The sequence below is a fragment of the Nyctereutes procyonoides genome, unplaced genomic scaffold (genome assembly GCF_905146905.1).
Source record: "Nyctereutes procyonoides isolate TBG_1078 unplaced genomic scaffold, NYPRO_anot_genome, whole genome shotgun sequence".
NCBI lineage: Eukaryota > Metazoa > Chordata > Mammalia > Carnivora > Canidae > Nyctereutes > Nyctereutes procyonoides.
This window is the reverse complement of record NW_026575146.1, coordinates 2,110,392-2,132,578: the sequence shown is the minus strand read 5'-3', so window position 1 is coordinate 2,132,578 and position 22,187 is coordinate 2,110,392. Positions and strand designations below refer to the sequence as shown.

Here is a 22,187-nt window from a genome sequence, read left to right as displayed (position 1 = left end):
GGAGGTAATTAAGGTTAAGTGAAGTCATAAGAGGGGAGCCCTAATCCCAGGAGACGGGTGTCCTAACAGGAAGAGAAACAGATACACAAATGGATCATTCTCTCTCTCTCTCTCTCCCTGCAAGAAAACAGAGGAAAGGCCACAATGTGTAGGCACACAGTGGGAAGGTGACCATCCGCAAGCCAGGAAGAAAGACCTCATTAGAAACTAACCCTGCTGGCACCTTGACCTTAGACTTTAAGCTTCCAGAACTGAGAGAAATGTGTTTGCTGTTTAAGCCACCCCATCTGTGGTATCTTAGGATGGCAGCCTCAGCCAGTCAATACCCTCTGTGTGATGGCTAATGTGGAGTGTCCCCTTTATCTGATAACAGAACAGTATGGAGGTGCCCACATAGCATGGAACTGTTCGTCAATGAAAGAGCTATCAAGATTTCTATTTAAACATAACTCCTTTAGAAAGGAGATAAAGTCACATTACACCTCTTGTCACATTTGGAACACATTAAGTATAGAAGAAAAATTTTTGTTGAATTAGGATCCTAACAAATTTCCCTATGCCTTTTCTTTTAAAGGAGCACTGCTAGGAGAGGGTTAGATGGTATCCCTGAGATTTTAACAATATTTCAAAAAATAATGAAATGGTCCCTGGCATCACTAACTCCTAAAAATGTTCATGTTCCCTTCTTCCATAAAAATCATTTTGAAAATGCTGTTAATATTTTTTGAGTGCCCAGAGAGAAGCAGCATTCTCTTGGGCACGACAAAAATAAGAGCACTTCTAACACATCACTAAGAGAAGATATAGAGGCAATTTTCATGACATTTCATAAAACTATGCAATAACTAAATAACAAACATAGATGCTAACTTTTCAAATGTTGCAATAGTGAATAGAAAATTGCTAAAAAAAAAAAAGGCTGCCTCAAAGATCTGAAGACCTTGAGAATACAAACATGACATTTAGTAACAATAAGTATCATTGTAATGGAACATAAATCTCAAACTAATGTAAGCAGCATAGCTATGGATTAAATAGGAGAGTCGAAAGAAAGAAAGAAAGAAAGAAAGAAAGAAAGAAAGAAAGAAAGAAAGAAAGAAAGAAAGAAAGAAAGAAAGAAAGAAAGAAAGAAAGAAAGAAAAGAAGAAGAAGAAGAGAAGAGAAAAAAAGAAGAAAAGAAAAAGGAAAGGAAAGAAAGAAAAGAAAAAAGAAAAAAAGAAAAGAAAAGAAAAGAAAAGGAGATGCATGTTCAGGTAGGACTCACAAAGCCATCATCACCTCCTCTCTAACCCAACCAGCTTGTAGAGGAGGCAGCAGAGTATTGTGATGAGCTGTGGACCTCCAGAGAATCAGACTCCAAGTCCCAGCCTTACTGCAGCCTTATAAGCATATTTGTTTGAACTATAAGCATATTTGTTTGTTCTAATATTTCAGCTGGTCTTGCCATCTTCCCCACAAATTCTTCTCACCACCGATGTACCCTATCTCTGGCAATGGTACTACCACCTACCTACATCCTCAAGCCCAAGACTTGGGATTCAGTTTTTACTTCTCCCTCTTCTTTACTCTGGACACCCCACCAATCACATTTTACTGATTCAACTATTTAATTTTCAATTTTTCCCTTAATCTCTACTTCCACAGTCACTATCCTAATCAAGTTATTATCATGTGAGCAGCACAGACAGGTCCCCTTAGCTCTCAGTCTTGTCTTCTACTGTGTATTCTATATAAAATACTGTCATGGCTCCCTACAATTACACATGGATTTTTCTAATACTGTAAATATATTTCCTCTTCCTTATGATTTTAATAACATTTTCTTTTCCCTAGCTTACTGTATTATATGAATACAGTATACAATACATATAATATACAAAATACATTAATAATCTATGTTACCAGTAAGGCTCTACTCAACAGTAAGCAGTAATAGTTAAGTTTTGGGGAAGTCAAAAGTTATATACAGACTTTTTATAAAGATTTTATTTGCTTATTCATGGAAGACACAGATAGAAACATAGGCAGAAGGAGAAGCAGGCTCCCTTTGGGGATCTTGGTGCAGGACTCGATCCCAGGACCCCAGGATTATGACCTGAGCCAAAGGCAGACACTCAACCACTGAGCCACCCAGGTTCCCCCACATACTTTTTACTACGTTGCAGGGGCAGTCAGTGCTCCTATCCCCATGTTGTTCAAGAGTCAACTGTACTTAACGTGATATATAAGGTCCTTCTAATAGAGTCCCTTCAGACCTTTCTAGTTTCATCTTTCTGCTATGAGTTCTAACTCTGTTGGACTATTTTCATTTCCTCAACAGCAGTGCACTCACGCGTGCTCTCTCTCTCATCTTTGAAGGTTCTTAGCACGGTCTCCTGTATTTTCCCCACCATAGCACTATTTAATAAGTGCCTGTCATTATTTTTCTACTATGTACATTTGGACCCTGAGACAGAGACTGTATCTATTAGTACATCTGCATTATAATCCTTTTATAACTACTTATATGTAGCTACTTATATGAATGCCTTGAATTAGTCATTACTCAGTAAATATTGTTCAAACAGATGGTGCATGGACAGATGGATAGACAAGTATACAGAGGTAGGTGGATGGGTAGAGTCTTAAAATTGAATTTCAAAAACTTTTTAAATAATAGAAAAAGAATGACTGAGAAAATTAAGAAGGAAAACTACTCCTTGCAGAAGATGGAATTCTGAGTAAGAATCAGAAACTGGAAGGTAAAGAAAATTTTAATCAAGTTTGTGTGACATGAATGAAGGAAATTTTTTCTGAGCAATATGCACAAGGTATAAGAAATTAGGCCATCTGGAGAACACTGTTAAAAAGCTTCTAAGTTCAAGATGAGAGGTCTGAACTTTGTTCACCACCAAAGGAAATAAAGAGGATGAATACCTGAGAAGATATTCTTAGGAGATAAGATACATGACGATCCAAGGATCCATGATAAGAAGGAAGAAATAAGTGGCTCAAAGAAAGAGAAGAAATTCATCCAGAAAAAGGGGGCTTCATTATTTATCTAAGATGGTTGGAAAACTACTCATTTGGAAAAACATGAAAATTAATACCATGCACCAGTGTTAAAGAGGCATAAGACAGTTTTCAAAGAAAGATGATTGATTTATATTTTCATGTTATTTATCTTACTTTTACGACAGGTCAACAAAGATGAAAAGCTTTATTCCCCATAGATTAGTTTTATTTCTTTTTCTGTTTGTTTCAAGTTTTTATTTAAATTCTAGTTAGTTGACATATAATGTAATAAGTCATTCACAGAAAAACACATACCATATGATTTCACTTATATGTGGAATTTAAGAAACAAAACAGATGAACATCAGGGAAAGAAAGAGAGAGAGAGGCAAACCATAAAACAGGCTCTTAACTATGGAGAACAAACTAAGGGTTGCTGAAGGTGAGGTGGGGGGAGGTATGGGCTAAATGGGTGATGGGTAGTAAGGAGGATACTTGTTGCAATGAACACTGGGTGTTGTACGTAAGTGATGAATCACTAAATTCTACTCCTGAAGACGTTTGAAAAGTTTTATAGGTCAAATAACACAGGGACCTGGTATAGACAAATGGACTTGGTGATCACCCTCATGTGATTATAACTGATAACTGAAACCATGAAAGTACAGGATGTTTTCCATTGCCTAGATGTTTTACGGAAAAAAAAACAATATACAAAAGTTCTCACTTACTATTTGTGAAAGGTGGATAAACATGGATAAAGAAAAATAAACATTTAAGATAGGGTACTAAAGTTGGGAGAGAATGAAAATTAAAAATAAGAACATAAGGCATCCAAGTGCTGGGATAAAAGAGATAACCCTCTAGCAAATGTAATCAAGTTAACAAAGGACAGAGATAATAAAAGTTATGGTAGATGAGACTTTTCGAGCATAAGAAAATATAGTTTAGTGCTTAAAATTTTTGAAAATTCCCATGGAATAAACTCTTTTCTAAAAGGTAACATTTTTATAATCAAGAAAATGGCAGAATTTCTGCCATCAGTATTACTAGTCCACAATGTTCTTGACATTTTACCACATTAGCCAAATGCATATATACGAATAGGAAGATTTTTAAAAAGAAGAAGTTATCATTATATACAACTGATGTGTCAATATATACAAAGTCAAAAAAATAAGTTTTATACTCACTCACACAAACATGCACACACACCCAGAGTGTAGAAGAAAGCTATCACACACCAACTCTACAGCAACAAACAAGAGAAACACAAAACTACCAGAAGACAGGGATCTGCAGGAACTTTCCTTAGGGACAAAAGTGCTAGCAGATGCCATTTTTTCTTGCCCTTGCCCAGAATAGATAGCCAGATGCTGCTGGAAGTTAATTCTGACACTCTGCATCCATTCACCTTGCTAGCACCATATGCCCTATCCTGGCATTCCCATGCAGACCCACACAGTCAACCAATTCACCTAGGCAGGCATCCCTCTAACGTGACTCCTGACCTGGGGAGAAGACACACTCCAAAGTGCCCACACTTTCTGCAGTTGGGCCTCTGAGCTGGCTAGGGCCTCTGAGCTGGCTATAAGGAACAAGCCCTGTCCTACTCTGCACCAGCAGCTATTGCAGCAGCTAATTGCAGACAGCCAGGCTATGTGTTGGCCCCCTCACATAGCCCAAGGTGGCTGCACCCAGGTCTCTTCATGGGTGCAAACCCTGCCCAGTGGGCCCATAGCAGGCAAAGTAGGTCACTGTAGCCAGCTGGGCTAAAGGCTAGCCTGGCACACAGCATGCCAAAGAAACCATAGCTCAGCCACAACAGGAGGGCTCATGCAGTAGTGTAGGACTGCATTACAGGGCAGTACACAAATTCAATGCTTTCAAGACTAGGAGATGTAACTGACCTACCGAATACACAGAAACAAACATAGAGAGTCAGACAAAATGAGGAAACAGAGGAATATGTCCCAAATGAAAGAACAAGACAAAATCCCAGGAAAAAATCTAAACAAAACTGATAAGCAATAGGACTTATAAAGATAGCAAAGTAATGGTCATAAAGATACTCACCAGACTTGACAGAAGAATATTTGAACTCAGAAAAACTTCAACAAGAAGATAGAAATTATAAAAAATAATCAGTCAGAAAACTAATGAATTCCATAATTAAAATGAAAAATATACCGGAGGGAATCAACAGATTAGAGGATGCAGAAGAATGGACCAGCAATCTGGAAGCCAGCGGAATGGAAAGCAACCAAAATGAACAGCAAAAAGAAAAATAATAAAAATAAAATTGGGAATAGATTAGGGGAACTCTGAAAAATAATCAAATGTAATAACATTCGCATTATAGGGATCTCAAAAATAGAAGACAGAGGGGGCAGAAAATTATTTGAAGAAATAATAGCTGAAAGTATCCCTAACAATGGGAAGGAAAAGACATCCAGGTCCAGGAAGCATAAAGAGTCCCAAACAAAATGAACTCAAGGAAGTGCACACCAAGACACATAATAATTAAAATGGCAAAACTAAAGATAAAGAAGAAATCTTAAAAGCAACAAGAAAAACAAACCATTACATAAAAGGGAAATCCCATGAGGCTATGAGGTGATTTTTCCACAGAAAATTTGCAAGCCAGAAGCGAACGGCATAATATATTTTAAGTGCTGAAAGGAAGAAATCTATAATCAATACTCAACCTGGCAAAGTCATTCAGAATTGAAGAAGAGACAGAGTTGCCCAGACATACAAAAGTTAAAGGAGTTCATCACCATTCTTCAAAGTAGAAATAAAAGGCCACAACTAGAAAAGTAAGAGAATAATGAAAAAAAAAATCACTGGTAAAAGCAAATATATAGTCAAGACTTAAATGTGAAATCTGAAACCATAAAAATAACATAGGCAATCTCTTGGACATTAGCCATAAATATCCATATTTATGGATATGTTCCTCAGGCAACACACACACACACACACACACACACACACACACAAAGCTAAAATGGAACCACACCAAAATAAAAAGCTTTTGCACAGCAAAGAAAATCATCAAAAAAAGAAAGAAAAGAAAAGAAAAAAAAGAAAAGAAAAGAAAGCAACCTACTGAATGGGAAAAAAATATCTGCAAATGATTTATACAATAAAGGGTTGTTATCCAAAATCTATAGAGAACTTATACAACTCAATCCAAAACAACAAGTAATCCCATTAAATTGAAGAGGATCTGAATAGACATTCTTGCAAAGAAGACATCAGACAGCCAACAAACACATGAAAAAAATTGTTCAACATCACTAGTCATTAGGGAAATGCAAATCAAAACCACATGAGATATCAGGTTACACCAGTCAGAATGCCTAGTATCAAAAAGATAAGAAATAACAAGTGTTGGAAAGAATGCAGAATGAAGGGAACCCTCATACACTGTTGGAGGGAGTGTAAATTGGAGCAGTTACCATGGAAAACAGTATGGAGATTCCTCAAAACTTAAAACAGAAATACTACATGATCCAGGAATTCCACTATTGGATATTTATCCAAAGGAAATGAAAACACTAATTTGAAAAGATATATGCAACCCTATATTTGTTGCAGCATGATTTTAATAGCCAAGATATGGAAGTAACTTATATGACCATCAACAGATGAATAGAGATTTTATACACACACACACACACACACACACACACACACACACAATAGAACACTATTCAGCCACAAAAAAAGAATGAGATCTTGCTATCTGCAACAACATAGATGGACCTAGAGAGTATTATGTTAAGTGAAGTAAGTCAAGCAGAGAAAAGACAAACACTGATGGTTTCACTTATATGTGGAATCTAAAAAACATAACAAATAAACAAAACAAAACAGACTCAGAGAGAACAAATTAGTGGTTGCTGGACAGAAGAGGAGTAGGAGAAGGGATGGGCAAAATAGGTGAAAGGAATTAAGAAGAATAAACGTCTAGTTATAAAATAAGTAAGCCATGGAGATGAAAAGTACAGCATAGGGTATATATTTAATAATACTGTAATAATGTTGTATGGGGCCAAAGAGTGACTATACTTGTTGTGATGAGCACTGAATAATGTATGGAATTATAAAATCACCATGTTGTACACCTCAAGTTGATATAACATTATACGTCAAAAATACTTCATTTATAAAAGAAAAAAGAGAAAGAAAGTAAAGCACAAAACTACCAATAACAGTCCTGGGGAGAGAGGTATAGATAAACCTTCAAATCTTTACTGAGAAGACAGAGAAGAATTCAAAAAATTAGAAAAAAAACTGTATTTCAAATTGATCACGTTTTCACAAATTGGTTTGAAATGACGAAAATTTTACAAGAAGAAAAATATAGAAAAATAATATGAATTTAAAGTTAGAATAATTAGGGAAAGTACATTTTCTGGATATACTCAAAATAATTTCCTAGACATGCTGGATAAAAAATTTTTCTGGATATGCTACTCGAAAATATTTTATAATGCTTTAAAAATGGAAGTATTATGGTATAAGAGTAAAAATGACAGTGTGATAAAGTAAATTAGAAAAATTAAATAAAAATGAGCTATGAGAATACACTTAAAATTTATAATAAAGAAATTATCACCAAAAATAAGGAAAAGCTGAATTATTCTACAAAAAGTATGAGAAAATTAGTTGTTCATATAAGAAAAATAAGACAAAGCAGATTAGTGTTTCTTAACCCAGATTATACCAAAAAATGAACTGAGGAGTGTTTAAAAGGTAGGATGCATGAACTCTATCTACTCTTGTTACTAAAGAGGCAGTGTACAGAACCACCAATGTGGAGGCTTAACCCAAAATACATACCATAATAAAATTCAGATGTGTTAGCTATTTAATATAAACTTTAAGTCAAATAAAATTGTCCTTAAAATATACATACTTAATCTCATAATTAAAAGGTAATTTATATGCATATAAACAAAACAAAATCACAAAGGAAGACTTATAAGATATGATTATATAAAATTAGAACTTCCATATATAAAAAACACCACTAACAAAATTAAAGGGCCCATGAATAAACAAAAAAATATGAATAGTTAATATCCCTAATGTGGAAAAAAACTTTTGCATATTAGTAAGTAAACAGTAATATCATGATAGAAAAACAAGCAAAGAGGATCACCTAACAATTGACAGAAGAAATAACACTGGGGTCAGTAAACATATATAAGAATATTGAAATCTCACTGATAACCAAAAAATGAAAATAGGAAAATAAAACTGAGATGCAATCCATCACAACACAATTATCAAAAGTTTGTCCAAAAAACAAAAACAAAAATAAACCGTTGATATTAACCAGATTCCATAAGATCCCTTTGACAAATATGGTTGGCAGATATACGACAACTAATTTCATGATGCAATCCAAATCCTCACTAAGTTAAAAATTATACTTTAAAAGCCTTGGGATTTGGGATGCCTGGATGGCTCAGGGCGTGGTCCTGGAGTCCCAGGATAGAGTCCCCCATTAGGCTCCCTGCAGGGAGCCTGCTTCTCCCTCTGCCTATGTCTCTGCCCCCCCACCCCTCTCTCATGAATAAACAAATAGAATCTTTTCAAAAAATAAACAAATTTAAAAAACTAAAAGCCTTAAAAGTTATGCTTTGAGGCACCTGGGTAGCTTAGTCAGTTAAGTATCGGCCTTTGGCTCATGACATGACCCCAGGATCCTGGGATCAAGCCCTCCATGGGGTTCCCTGTTCAGCAGGGAGTCGGCTTCTCCCTCACCCTCCACTTGTACACGCACATGCATACGTGTGCACTCTTTCCCACTTTTTCAAATAAAATCATTTTTAAAAAGTTACTATTTTTTAACAAATTACTCATTTTCTAATAATCAAATCTAACGAAGCAAAACTATGCATAAAGATGTATGTAAAAAAATTCTCTAAACATACAGACATGATTTTAAAAATCCATAGAAAGGAATACACCAAAGGCCATTAACAGTGATCTGTTCAAGGACTGTATACTCACTTGAAATATGAGGGCTAAAACAAACAAACAAAGACAAAGTACATGAGGCTTAGTTTTTGTGTGTGTGTCTCTTAAGTTTTCCAATACCTTTTTCTGGTTAACTTTCCTCTTACACACACTTTATATTGGGCTATTTCACACCTCACTTGCCTTTCCACCACATACACAGCTACTGGCAAAAATCTTATCAGTTTTTATTTCTACTTGCTTTTTTTTAAAGACTTTATCTATTTAAAATGAGAAACACACACACACACACAGAGAGAGAGAGGCAGAGACACAGACAGAGGGAGAAGCAGGTTCCATGCACGGAGCCCGACATGAGACTCAATCCTGGGTCTCCAGGATCACTTCCTGGGCTGAAGGTGTCGCTAAACTGCTGAGCCACCCGGGCTGCCCTTATTTCTACTTATTAATAGGCCTGGTCAAAATCTAGGAAGAAGAAGACTCAAAAAACATTAAGCAAAATTATTTTTAAAAAACAGTTTTGGGTTATACACAGATTCAAATTATCAATAGCTATCTCTGTTCTTCACTTGCATTAATCATCAAATGTGTTTCAGAGATGTATTAATGAAAATCTTTTTTAATTTTTTTAAAGAAAATGAACACCATTTAGATGCTAAAAATTAAAGGTGTTTCCTTTAATTATCTAAATATTATGTTGCAAATGATCATCTATGTGTGATGCAATTCCTCTTTCTTTAAGGAACCACACTCATCACAATTTATTAAACAAGGCATAGGACAAGGATGTGAATCTTAGCTTATGTTATTATGTTATTATGTTACTAAGCTTACACTTAATCTTAGCATACATATGACCTTTGTCATGCCCATGAACCCATATACCTTTTTAGGAAAAGTAGGTATTAATTTAATTTTCACATACCTTTTACGATCATTGTACATTCTATTAATTCTGTCCCATTTTGCATTCAACTGAGTAAGTGTGTCCCGGATTTGAATGGCTTCAGGTCCAGAAGCTTCGAGGATAACATCTGGTTGCTTTTCATGAATAACTGCAATCTGTTCCCCAAGTTTGTCCATTTGTTCTTTGATATTCTACAAATATATTGTCACACATCAATAAAATTCAGCAAAGAGACATGAAGAATGAAATCCCAGATCAAAAATTTATCTTGCATAACATTTATTTAAAATATGAGACATAATAATTGTTGCTCATCAAAACTGAAAGCTTTTTAATGAAATAATACCCCATATTTGACAAAGTGTGAGAAATACTACCTAATATTCTAATGGCAGAAAAGAAAATCCTCACAGTTGTTCAAAGCAGTATTTGTACAATATCAAAAGCCTCAATATTCTGTAAAGGTAATGAAATGTTTGAAGCTGGAATGATTTATATTTTCAAATAGCTAACAATGCCAATTTAAATGACAGAAATAAGCTATCAAACCTATCAAATCTAAGAGTAATTTATTGGAAATGTATATGTAAGCGTAATCAAATTATATGAAAAGGCCTTGATGATATTCAAGAGTCTTATAAATAACTAAAAACTTCCAAGTCTCTATTAACTTTAAGCAACATGCTATTCCATACCCTAAAAACTGGCCAATCTTAACTTGCTATAGATTACAACATAAATGCTGATATTGTACATCAACTGACAATCAAGTTTATAAGAAAGGTATATGGTTCATGCACGTGTTTGATTAAAGAAGTTTTTGATGTTGCCAGGAATTACTAACTGTGCATACTTAAAAATCCATTAACTGCTCTTTAAAAATTAAAAATTTGGTAATATTTTATTGGTGAATTGGGAAAGTTTTATTATTCATATATACATTATTAATTCCTTGGCACAAATTTTAAATTATAGGCCATCTATAAAGGCACAAGGACAGATTTGTTTTATTCCTACATTAATGGTGGCTACTCAGATGAGGTGCCTGGAGATTTACCTTCAGAGAGTCTTCCTGAAAAGAGAAGTCTTCATAGACAACAGTGCTTAGTTCTGGAGCATTAAGTGATACTTCAGCATCATCCATGGAAAGTAAAACTTTGCTAATCTCAACTAGATAATCTGTGGGGAGAGGTGACAATCGAATTCCAGGAGCAAGCTGACCTGTTCTCCTCTGTTGATTAGGGACTGTCTATAAAAACAATAATAATAGGATACATCTCTTATAATATCCTCACAATAAATAGTAGCAAATAGAAGAAAACACCGTACTATTTTGTGGAGCAATTCAATACCATGAACACAAATCAAAAAAACTAAGTTTTATTTTTTATATTTTTGCCCTGTCTTGCTGTAGAAACTCTTAACAATCTCTACTCTGATTTTCTTCTGTAGCCTGCAGTGAAAGAGTATAAAGAAGTTAAAGCTTGAAAGGTTTTTAAGACATGTGCTTACTAAACTTATTTAGTAAACAAGAAAATATAACAACTCCTTTCCTGAGCTGTTGGGGAAATGAGAATATGCCATAAATCATAAAATCCTTTATGAAATAAAACATTTTAATATCATTATCATTTTACCCATTTTGTAAAATGTCACAATTAGATTAAAAACTTCTGGGCCTCACTGTTGAAAACATAAATAAGTTAAACAAGTATTCATAACATAAGAAATGCAACAGTGGTTTTGATTAAAATAATATCCAGGTAATTCAGTATATAATCTTAACCTTTGAGAACAATATTACAGAACATGACTCCTATATAACACAATCAATTCAGACAGATCCTTAGGCGGGTGGACTACCTATTTGGGTACACTTATTCATATATCCTCCATCAGAGCTTTCTCAACAAAACAATGCTCTCTGGGATGGGCTACCAGCCTTGCAGGCATTCAAGTCCTTTACTCCAAATGGCTACAGTTCATTAAATGCCATCTACTACTTGCAAACAGCAAAGTGCATCTTCTCATGAATTAAGGTGGCTTCCCAGATGCTTTCACTATTTTCCTCTAATGAACCTCTAACAAAATGGTATTCCTTTGCATATTCAAATATGGCAGTGAAAATGATCATAAATACATGTTCAATGAGGTACTATCTTAAAGATGGTTATGTTTGGGCAACCCGGGTGGCTCAGTGGTTTAGCGCTGCCTTCAGCCCAGGGCCTGATCCTGGAGACCCAGGACCGAGCCCCACATTGGGCTCCCTGTATGGAGCTTGCTTGTCCCTCTGCCTGTGTCTCTGCCTCTCTCTTTCTCTCTCTCTCTCTCTCAAACGAATAAATTAATAAAATCTTTAAAAAAAAACTTAAAAAATGGTTATGTTTATACTTCCTAAGTGAAACCAAGATTCAAGACTAAAACCAGTGAATCAACAACATGGTGTTGAATATAGAGGTGTGCATTTATCTGTCTCCTAGAATGCGATAAAATACTTTTAGCAATTGGATAGTCTTGATTAGCAAGATAGAGGCAAGCCAAAGATTTCCTGATTTTATCCACAGGATTATTTATACTTGATACTAATATTAGTTTTATTATCCCGATGCCACATATTCAAATTTTACTCAGAAAGCATTTCTAGATATTTACCCATGAGTCCAAGAAGGCAAATTATATTTTTTAAGCAAATATAAAAAAAATGGGAAGGTCTGCAGGTATTGTAAATAGGAAGTTCCAAGTAAAAAAAAAAAAAACTCATTCATTAAAGACTACCTTTTTCTATTCAGACTATAAAGATAACCTAGGATTTTCTGAGTCTCCACACTCTTGTAGAAGCAGCAAGGGCAGTTCAAAATTTAAACATGTGCTTTCTGTATTCCCAAAATAGATTTTATCCCAAGAGAGTAATCAATCAAAATGTCTTAGGAGAAGAAAAAAAAAAGTCCTCGAGATCTGACCCAGACTTTACTTCTGGATAATTTTATCTTTAAAAAATTCTGCTAGGACACAGAAATGCAAATATACTGCAAGCTAATGCTAACATTAGACAGTGTTAAATGATGTTACTCATATAATACACAACCTAAATTCCAGATAAATAGATTAAAAAGTTCATTTTACATGAACATTTTATAAAAAGGTCATAGGTTTTGTTTTTATCAAACCATAGAGAAAAACCAGAACTAAACAGAACTGAATATTCATTATCTCTGTGGAAAATAAGTACTTTTCAGATCCTACACAGGCTGAGGGAAAACACACACACACACACACACACACACACACGACAAATACACTCATGCAGGGCTAAACAAAAATTTTAAATGGTTGCATGTTAAAGATAAAATAATTAGGAAAAAAAGTAGGAGCGCCTGGGTGGCTCATTTGGTTAAATGTCTGCCTTCAGCTCAGGTCATGATCCCAGGGTCATGGGATGGAGCCCCACATAGGGCTTCCTGCTCAGGGAGGAGTCTGCTTCTTCCCCTCCCCATACCCCTCCCCTTGCTTGTGAACTAACTCTTTCTCTCTCTCTCTCTCTCTCTCTCTCTCTCTCTCTCTCTCTCTCTCTCTCAAATAAACAAAGCCTTAAAAAATGATAAAATAATTAGAAGATGAAAATCAACAAGAAAATACTTTTAGAGCAAATATGACAGGAGACTAATATCTTTATTTTATAAAGGGCTCACACATATTTTAAAAATAGTAACACATACTCTCAATAAACAAATGGAAAAGGTCATTTACACACATTTCAAGTAAGAAAATGAGTTCTTTAAATGTGGTTCTCAATTCTGATTGAACATTAGAACTGTGTTTGTTTCAAGAGAGTTCACATATAGGTCCAACGTAAGAGATTTTGTTTAACTGCTTTGGGGGTCAGATTTTTTTAATTCCCCAAGGGATTCTAATGTTTATACATAAGACACACTTTTAAAACTACAAATTAAAAAAATTGCAAATTTGAAGAAGTATATTACCTAATGAAACAAGGACAAAAACATTTCAAACATTTTAAAAACATTTTAGTTACAATAACTAATGCTACTGAATCCAAAACAAAATGAACTTGTTGTAAAGTATATTAGTACTCTTAAAAAACATATTTAGGGATCCCTGGGAGGCGCAGCGGTTTGGCGCCTGCCTTTGGCCCAGGGCGCGATCCTGGAGGCCCGGGATCGAATCCCACGTCGGGCTCCCAGTGCATGGAGCCTGCTTCTCCCTCTGCCTGTGTCTCTGCCTCTCTCTCTCTCTCTCTGTGACTATCATAAATAAATAAAAATTTAAAAAAAAAAAACATATTTATTCATTTGTTAAAAGTCCAAAAACTATTTCTATTTTAGACCAGTAATGATTGACGATTTGAAACCCAAAAATAAAGTTCTAGGAAAACAAGATACTTTTCAAAGTATCAATGAAGCAAAGAAATATAATATCATCTCAAAAATGTTAGAAATAAAAATGGAGCCACGCCTTAAAAAGATAACACATTTTTCAGGTAAAATAAAGAGATAAAACCCACACCAGGGAATAGGAATAAAATTAGCAAGATCTCAAAGATGCAAAGGCACCTGTGTGTTTGGGAAAATGTACAGAAAGCCAGCCTAGCTATACTCCTGGTGAGTGCCAGTGAGTCAAAGAGGTAGCTGGAAGCCAGACAGAAGAAGCCTTAGTGTATCATTATAGTCATGAACCTTGCACTTGTAGTTTCTTCTGTATTTTGCAGTATTTTCTTGAGCAGTTTCTTAGTTAAAGGAATGTCATGACCAGCCATAACTCTGGAGGGGAATAATTCTGAGGACCACTTGGAGGATGGGCTAGAGATAAGAAAAATTGGACATAAGAAAACCTGGCTTGGGACACACTGCAGTGCCTAACAGGAGAAAAATCACAGGAGTCTGAATTATGGAAAGGAGAGAGGACAAAGAGATTCAGTCATTTCCCCAGGTTGTAAAGCAAGTAGAGCTGTGTCTAATTTCAGGCTCAGCTGCATCTTACTTCCTTCGGAAGTGATGGTTTTAATACCTACTTGATGTGGTGTGAGGAACAAGAAATGGTTGAAAAGATTTTGAGGTTTCTATTTTGAGAATACATCGTTTTTAAGGAAATACTAAGGAATACTAAGGGAATAGATTAGGAAATATGGGTGGGAAGCGAGAGGACACGTTTAGGTTGGGATATGTTACAATGCTGCATGCATAAGGCACATACAAACAGAGACATCTCACAGGCAGCAAGCTGAGAGAGTAGAATCTTCTACTAGGTTCAGCATCCTCAACTAAAAATGGTTCTTAGAGGGATTACCTAAGAACAGACTTTTAGAGAACACCAACACACTTACAATGCAGTTGGGAAGATAGCCACTGAAAAGGGAGTTAGTAGTGAATCTTTTTCTAGAATATAATCATAGTTCATCAATTCATAAATTTAGTTATTTGTAAACTAATATTTTTTGAGGTGATTAAGACCTCCATATATAAAATACAGAACTGAAAGAGAAAATCACTTTTATTTTTTTTAAAGATTTTATTTATTTATTCATAGAGACACAGAGAGAGAGAGAAAGAGAGAGAGAGGCAGAGACACAGGCAGAGGGAGAAGCAGGCTCCATGCAGGGAGCCCGACGTGGGACTTGATCTGGGGTCTCCAGGATCACACCCGGCGCTGCAGGCAGCGCTAAACCGCTGCACCACCAGGGCTGCCCAGGAAGTCACTTTTATTTTTTATTTATTTTATTTTTTTATTTTTATTTATTTATGATAGTCACACACAGAGAGAGATAGAGGCAGAGACACAGGCAGAGGGAGAAGCAGGCTCCATGCACCAGGAGCCCGACGTGGGATTCGATCCCGGGTCTCCAGGATCGGGCCCTGGGCCAAAGGCAGGCGCTAAACCGCTGCGCCACCCAGGGATCCCAGGAAGTCACTTTTAAAAGGATAGAAGTCTTTTAGGTTTAATACATTATCAGAAGTCCAAAAGAGATCCCAATAAATAGGACTTTGTTTCTATTTTCTTTGAATCCTGTCCCATCTAAAAATACAAATGTTATTTAGTAATGCATACCAGGAAGGAGAAAGAGATACTATTCCACCTGTTTTTTAAGGTATCCATGAAACCAACATCAAATATTGGAATGGCAAGAGCTAAATAAGTTATTTAAAGAACACAGAGTCCCTCGGGAGATAATACCTTAGTTTTATTGTATCTTGTCCGCAAAAGTAGTAACTGCAAACGGATCTTTTCTTTTTTATTATCCTCCATAGGTTGATGTAACATTTGTTCTCCTCTTTGTAGAACTTCCTCAATTTGGGCTCTCTCCTCATCCACCTGAATGTTTAATAGGAAAAACAATTTACTCAAAAGAAAAAAATGCACAGCATCACTTACTAATCATTTCCCAAGAAGGAGGACTAACCTACAAAGTGTGAGATCAGTCAAGATCTGTTCATCTGAATAAGTAACAAAAATTCATGTTTTTTAAAAATATTTCAAATTTGAAGTTAAAATATCTCATAAAGAATGTTAGTTTAGCAGAAGTTAGAGAACGTTTAGACAACACTTGGCAGAAAATCATATTTGGGTCTATTCTTTGGCATGATTTGGCAGATTCTTTGGCTAAACATCATTGATATAAAAATATAATTAACAGAAAAGTAAGAACACCGTGACTTTGAAAATCTCCTTGAACTGACCTTTTCATCTTCACCACTGAATTCCAAGTGTTTTTCCACAACTTTTAACATATTTTCTATGTCACTTTCTAATTTTTCCAGATCAGAGAAAAGTACATCAGCTTCAAATGCTTCAGTGGTAACCAGACGTTGGTACGATAATGGTTCCTGGCCAATTAGCAACTGCAGAAGTTAAAGTATTCGTTGAAAAGATACATTCTTAACTAGACCTTTCATCATTAATTAGAGGGATGGAGTGTCAAGAGAGGAGCTAGCATTTATTTGAATTAACTTTAATTTCATTCATTCACAGAGCAATGAGTTTATCTATTTGGGCTTCTCAGAGCTATCCATTTTCTCCAAACTCCAGCCAGAGATGTGAGCTAGTGTGCAAACAACTGTGGCTCCCTGGAGTGCTGTGTGGAGGATTCTGAGATCCCATATGAGCACAACACAAAATAGGACCAAGGCCTAAAAACCATCCCTGCCATGGCCACAGAAAGAAGAAGGGTGAAGCGGCTGTGTGGTTCAGCGGTTGAGTGTCTGCCTTCAGCTCAGGTCATGATCCCAGGGGTCCTGGTATCAAGTCCTGCACTGGGCTCCCTGCATGGAGCCTGCTTCTCCTGCCTATGTCTCTGCCTCTCTCTGTGTCTCTCATGAATGAATAAATAAAATCAAAAGAAGAAAGGAAGAAAGAAAGAAAGAAAGAAAGAAAGAAAGAAAGAAAGAAAGAAAGAAAGAAAGAAAAGAAAGAGAAAGAAAGAAAGAAAGAAAGAAAGAAAGAAAGAAAGAAAAGAAAGAGAAAGAAAGAAAGAAAGAAAGAAAGAAAGAAAGAAAGAAAGAAAGAGAAGAAAGAAAGAAAGAAAGAAAGAAAGAAAGAAAGAAAGAAAGAAAGAAAGAAAGAGAAAGGGGCACCACCGAGTATAGGTACATCCTATAGAATGTCTCCCAGGTAACCTTCCCCCATGGAATCCCCTTTGGATTTTGATATCCAAACTCTGAAAAAGTACATATTTCTCAATGTGGTATTTTCAGACAGTATCACTATAGAAAAACTTTATAATTATATGACTAAACTCAGTGTAACAACTTTAATAAAATTAACATGCAGGAAAATAACAGGATGTTGGCTGAGCATAGGGAAACAAGGTTCTCACACTAATTATGGAAGTAGAAATTGGCACAAACTTTTGTAAGACTCTGGAAAATGTATTTAATGGCATTTATATACATAACTTTTACAACAATTTCAAGGAATTCTAAGAATTGACCCTAAGGGCATGTTAACAAATGAGCAAAAAGACATGCATAAAAGGATTTTGACAATTCACTATTATTAAATCACACTGAAAGTGGAAAATTGACTTACAAAAGTATAATAGATCAAATAATGGAAAACCTCATAGCTGCTAAAAATCATGTCAAAGGAGGACATATAAGACAATATAAAAATTTTGATATTTTAATATCACATACATAGGAGTAAAGGGAGACATGTGTGCCCAAATAGTAACAGAAGTTATTGATCAGAACAATAATAATTTTTTTTCTTTGTACTTCCTCTCACTCCAACCCTATCTCATGCCTTCCTCTTTTATACCAGGAAAATCCTCCTAAATACCTTCTGAAAAGTACAAATGAGCTTAGATCAGAAGGTAGAGAAGTAACATCAAAGCTAAGGAAGAGAGTTAAAGCAGTTATTTATTTTCTTTATGTTGTGAATAATCTAAGTATATTCATAAGCTATGAAAGACGGTTTAGCCTATTATGTCAGCTATTTCAAATTATTTTTTTGTATTTTTTTATTGGAGTCCAATTTGCCAACATATAGCATAACACCCAGTGCTCATCCCATCAAATGGCCCCCTCAGTGCCCATCACCCAGTCACCCCATCCCCCCCGCCCACCTCCCCCTTCCACTACCCCTTGTTCGTTTCCCAAAGTTAGGAGTCTCTCATGTTTTGTCACCCTCTCTGATATTTCCCACTCATTTTCTCTCCTTTCCCCCTTAATCCCTTTCACTATTTTTTATAGTCCCTGAATGAATGAAACCATATGTTTATCAGCTATTTCATTTTTTATATATTTATTTTTTATTGGTGTTCAATTTGCCAACATATAGAATAACACCCAGTGCTCATCCCATCAAGTGCCCCCTCAGTGCCCGTCACCCAGTCACCCCCATCCCCCGCCCACCTCCCTTTCTACCACCCCTAGTTTGTTTCCCAGAGTTAGGAGTCTCTTATGTTCTGTCTCCCTTTCTTATCAGCTATTTCAAATTAAAGCAGACTTAGACAATATTTACTTCTTGAAAAAAAAGAGGGTGCTTCCTCTTAGATAATTTCCACACGCAACTCTCAAGAGGTGGAATTAACCAAATACTCAAAAATGCCAATCCATGGGCCCAGCTGGGATCCTGAAAACCTCATAATCCTCTGTCAGAATGAACACCTGGTTTGGATGACCCCCAAAGTCAGCTATGCTGCTTTGTTTTTTGCCCTAGCAAACCATCAAAATGTTCTCATCTTTTCAATTTAACATTTACTGAACACTCGGCACACTCCAGGACTTAAGAACACTACAATAAAATCCTTCATTTCCTCCCCTCAGGAAACAGGGAAAGAAGAAAGGGAATTAGTAAGATACATAGAAAGAGAAAAATTATAATACAGTAGCATAAATAACTTTTTTAAGGGAAATTTCTATTTATTATCCTCTTATTTAAATTTATAAAGCCCTTTTTCAAATTTATAAGCAGATAGCAGCTTTTCTGCATTAGGTTTAAATTGTGAAATTTCTTGTAACTTTTAGATCCAACAAAATAAAAACAAGTTCACAAGCACATAGTATGCACAAATTTATAAAGTATGACTACATAATATTGGGTTTAATACATATGCCTCATTTGAGAATGAATTTTATTTTTTTTAAAGACTGGTTGGTTGATTGATTGATTTGATAGAGAGAAGAGGGGGAATAGCAAAGAGGGAAGAAGGAGAGAGAAACTTAAGCAGACTGTACTGATCACAGGGCCTGAAGCAGAGCTCTCAATCTCATGACCCTGAGATCATGACCTGAGCAGAAACCAAGAGTTGTTTGCTTAACCAACTGGGCCACCCAGGCACCTCCCCACTTTTTAAAGATTTATTTATTTTTATTTCAGACAGACATACAGAGAGCGAGCTAGAACAAGAGCACAGGGTGGGGAGGGGCAGGGGGTGGTCTTATAACCAATCTTAACTTCTCACTGACACTTCAAAAGCTTTTCTCAAATGGGTTATTTTCTTCAACACTAATTTCCTGTTGTCTCTCCTTTATACATAAAATCACAAATAGGGACCAATTCTCCCAAGTGATTAAAATCACTTTATTTCAAAAATTTTTGATGTATATACTATAAAATCATCTATGGAGATGCATGCCCACAGGAAAAAATAGTTTTATATTGAAATATAATTACTTACATTGGCACTCCTGATATGTTGAGACACCTTTTCAAAGTTTCTATTCAGTTCGGCTAATTTTGGTTCTACAAGCTCCCTGCTTGAGCCTCCACGAGCATTCATCAAAACAACAGCCTGATCACGGACATTTTCAACTTGGAGGTTGGCATCATCCAGCTCAGATATTAAACGCTAATTGTAAGAAAACACAGAATTATCACGTGGGAAATGTCAAAACCAAACATGGGCATGACACTAACTCAGAATTACAGGCAGTTTACATGAATTTCTTGGATCCCTGGAAAAGATTTTAGAACAATCAATTTAATGAAGAGCTGTTCATATCGGACTCATCCAAGACCACAGTTTCTCCCACCAAAATAAAAACTAATGAATCTACTGCAAGGGAAGAATGAGTGCACCAGTAACTTGGAGCATTAAAGAAAAGACCACACCAAAACCTTCCACTCCCACAAGTGTTATTGATGCTCTGTGCTTGGTACCTTCACGATTTCTTCCCGTTTACTCGCGGGTTTTTTTTCAATCTCATCCAACAGAGCTTCAGCTTGATAAAGCCAGGTACTTATGTGAGCTACATTTCCATCAAATATTTCCAACTGGTTCTGATGATTCTAGAAAGGAATTAATAAAATGCATGCAATCAGATGCAGTATTTAAGACAACAAACTTAGATGACCTTTAAAAGACTGCAAAAAGCCAAATACGTGCTGAATTTCAAGGCAGGATTCTGTTTTTCTGTGAAGTACCTTCCCAGTAAATAAATCTCATTCCTAAAAAAGCACAGTTATGGTTATGTACTTTGTAAAACTATTTGATTTAGGCCTCAATACAACAAAAAGTTGAAGAAGGATAAAAGGTAAAACTTTTTCAATTTCATTTTGTTTGTCTCCCTTATTCTTCATTCTTCTAAGTAATTCCATTTACACCCCTTGATCATATTTTTTAATAAACTTAATAAGTAATAATATAAAAGAACGCTTAAAGTATGGGTTGAAGAAGATTCCTTGCTCAGTGGACTATAACTGACTGGCAGGCCCGCGACTTGTCAGCTCAGTGCCGCCAGCACTTAACAGCAGAGCTGACACAGTCCTCACTAACATTTCCTGGAGTAGGACAGAAAAAGTTATTGAGGGAATAAATGTGAAAACCACCAGAAAACAGTTAAGCCAATTAAAACAAAGCAAAATAGCTGAGGCTAAGGCAAGAATTTAGGACTTGACCAAAAAGAATAGGGAAGCCTTTTGATGAAATTAACAGCTTTTAAGAGCTATGTTTTATAGAATAAAGGAAACTAGAAAAAAATCTTAGAAGTATTTAAAAGACAAGAAAACATATTGTTAATCCATAATATGGAAGAATAGTTAAAAAAAGAAAAGGAGAACTCATAAATAAGAACAGTTTGGACAGTGATCTGGTGTCTAAGAAAGAACCGATGACCACCACTTATTTAATGTTAAATGTTCTAGGGGCGCCTGGGTGGCTCATTGAGTTAAGCATCTGCTTTCTACTCAGGTCATGATCTCAGGGTCAGGGGATCAGGCCGCATTGGGCTCCCTGCTCAGCTAGGAGTCTGCTCCTCCCTCTCCCTCTGCCCTCCCTCAGGCTCATGCTCACTCCCTCTCTCTCCCTCTCTCAAATAAATAAATAAAATCTCTTCAAAAAAAATGTTCTAATAGGACTATAAAGGTATCATTTGAATTTGAAAGGAGAATTTGGAAGGTATAAATTTAAGAATATAGAAGTAAGGGTTGTGAGAACGTGGAATAAAGTTAGTTACAAAAATAATGAATATATAACATATATAATGAACATATTCTATGAGCCAAGAGTCTCATATTCATTATTTAACATTTAAGAACTCTGTGAGATATGTTCTTTTATTCTAATTTTATATATACAGAAATTAAAATGTAGCAATATTTAAGTAATTTACCCAAGTTTTGCAGATAAATTGTGTCTGGATAAGAAGCTGACAGATCAGGATGTGAGCCCGTGAAAGAAACTCAATGCCCTACACATTCTGATTGATTTCAATAAATGCTCAAACACAAAATAATTTATTTTTGTCTCTATTATTATCCAGTAATTCTATGAATTTGAAAAAAGTCCTATCTCAGATACAACAAAACAAAACAATAATTTATAAATAAAACT

General features: G+C 35.6%; 1 protein-coding gene across 6 annotated transcripts in view; it reads right to left on the bottom strand.

The window, feature by feature from the left end:
- UTRN (utrophin) overlaps positions 1-22,187 on the bottom strand; it is a 497,690-nt gene that overhangs the window by 270,488 nt on the left and 205,015 nt on the right. For all 6 annotated transcript variants that reach the window (XM_055311522.1, XM_055311520.1, XM_055311521.1 and 3 more), the window contains 6 exons: positions 20,516-20,644; positions 20,034-20,204; positions 16,591-16,752; positions 16,088-16,225; positions 10,956-11,147; positions 9,917-10,089 (listed from right to left, as the gene is read on the bottom strand). In XM_055311522.1, coding sequence (XP_055167497.1) covers positions 9,917-10,089; positions 10,956-11,147; positions 16,088-16,225; positions 16,591-16,752; positions 20,034-20,204; positions 20,516-20,644 — 965 coding nt within the window. The remainder of the gene's footprint in view (positions 1-9,916; positions 10,090-10,955; positions 11,148-16,087; positions 16,226-16,590; positions 16,753-20,033; positions 20,205-20,515; positions 20,645-22,187) is intronic.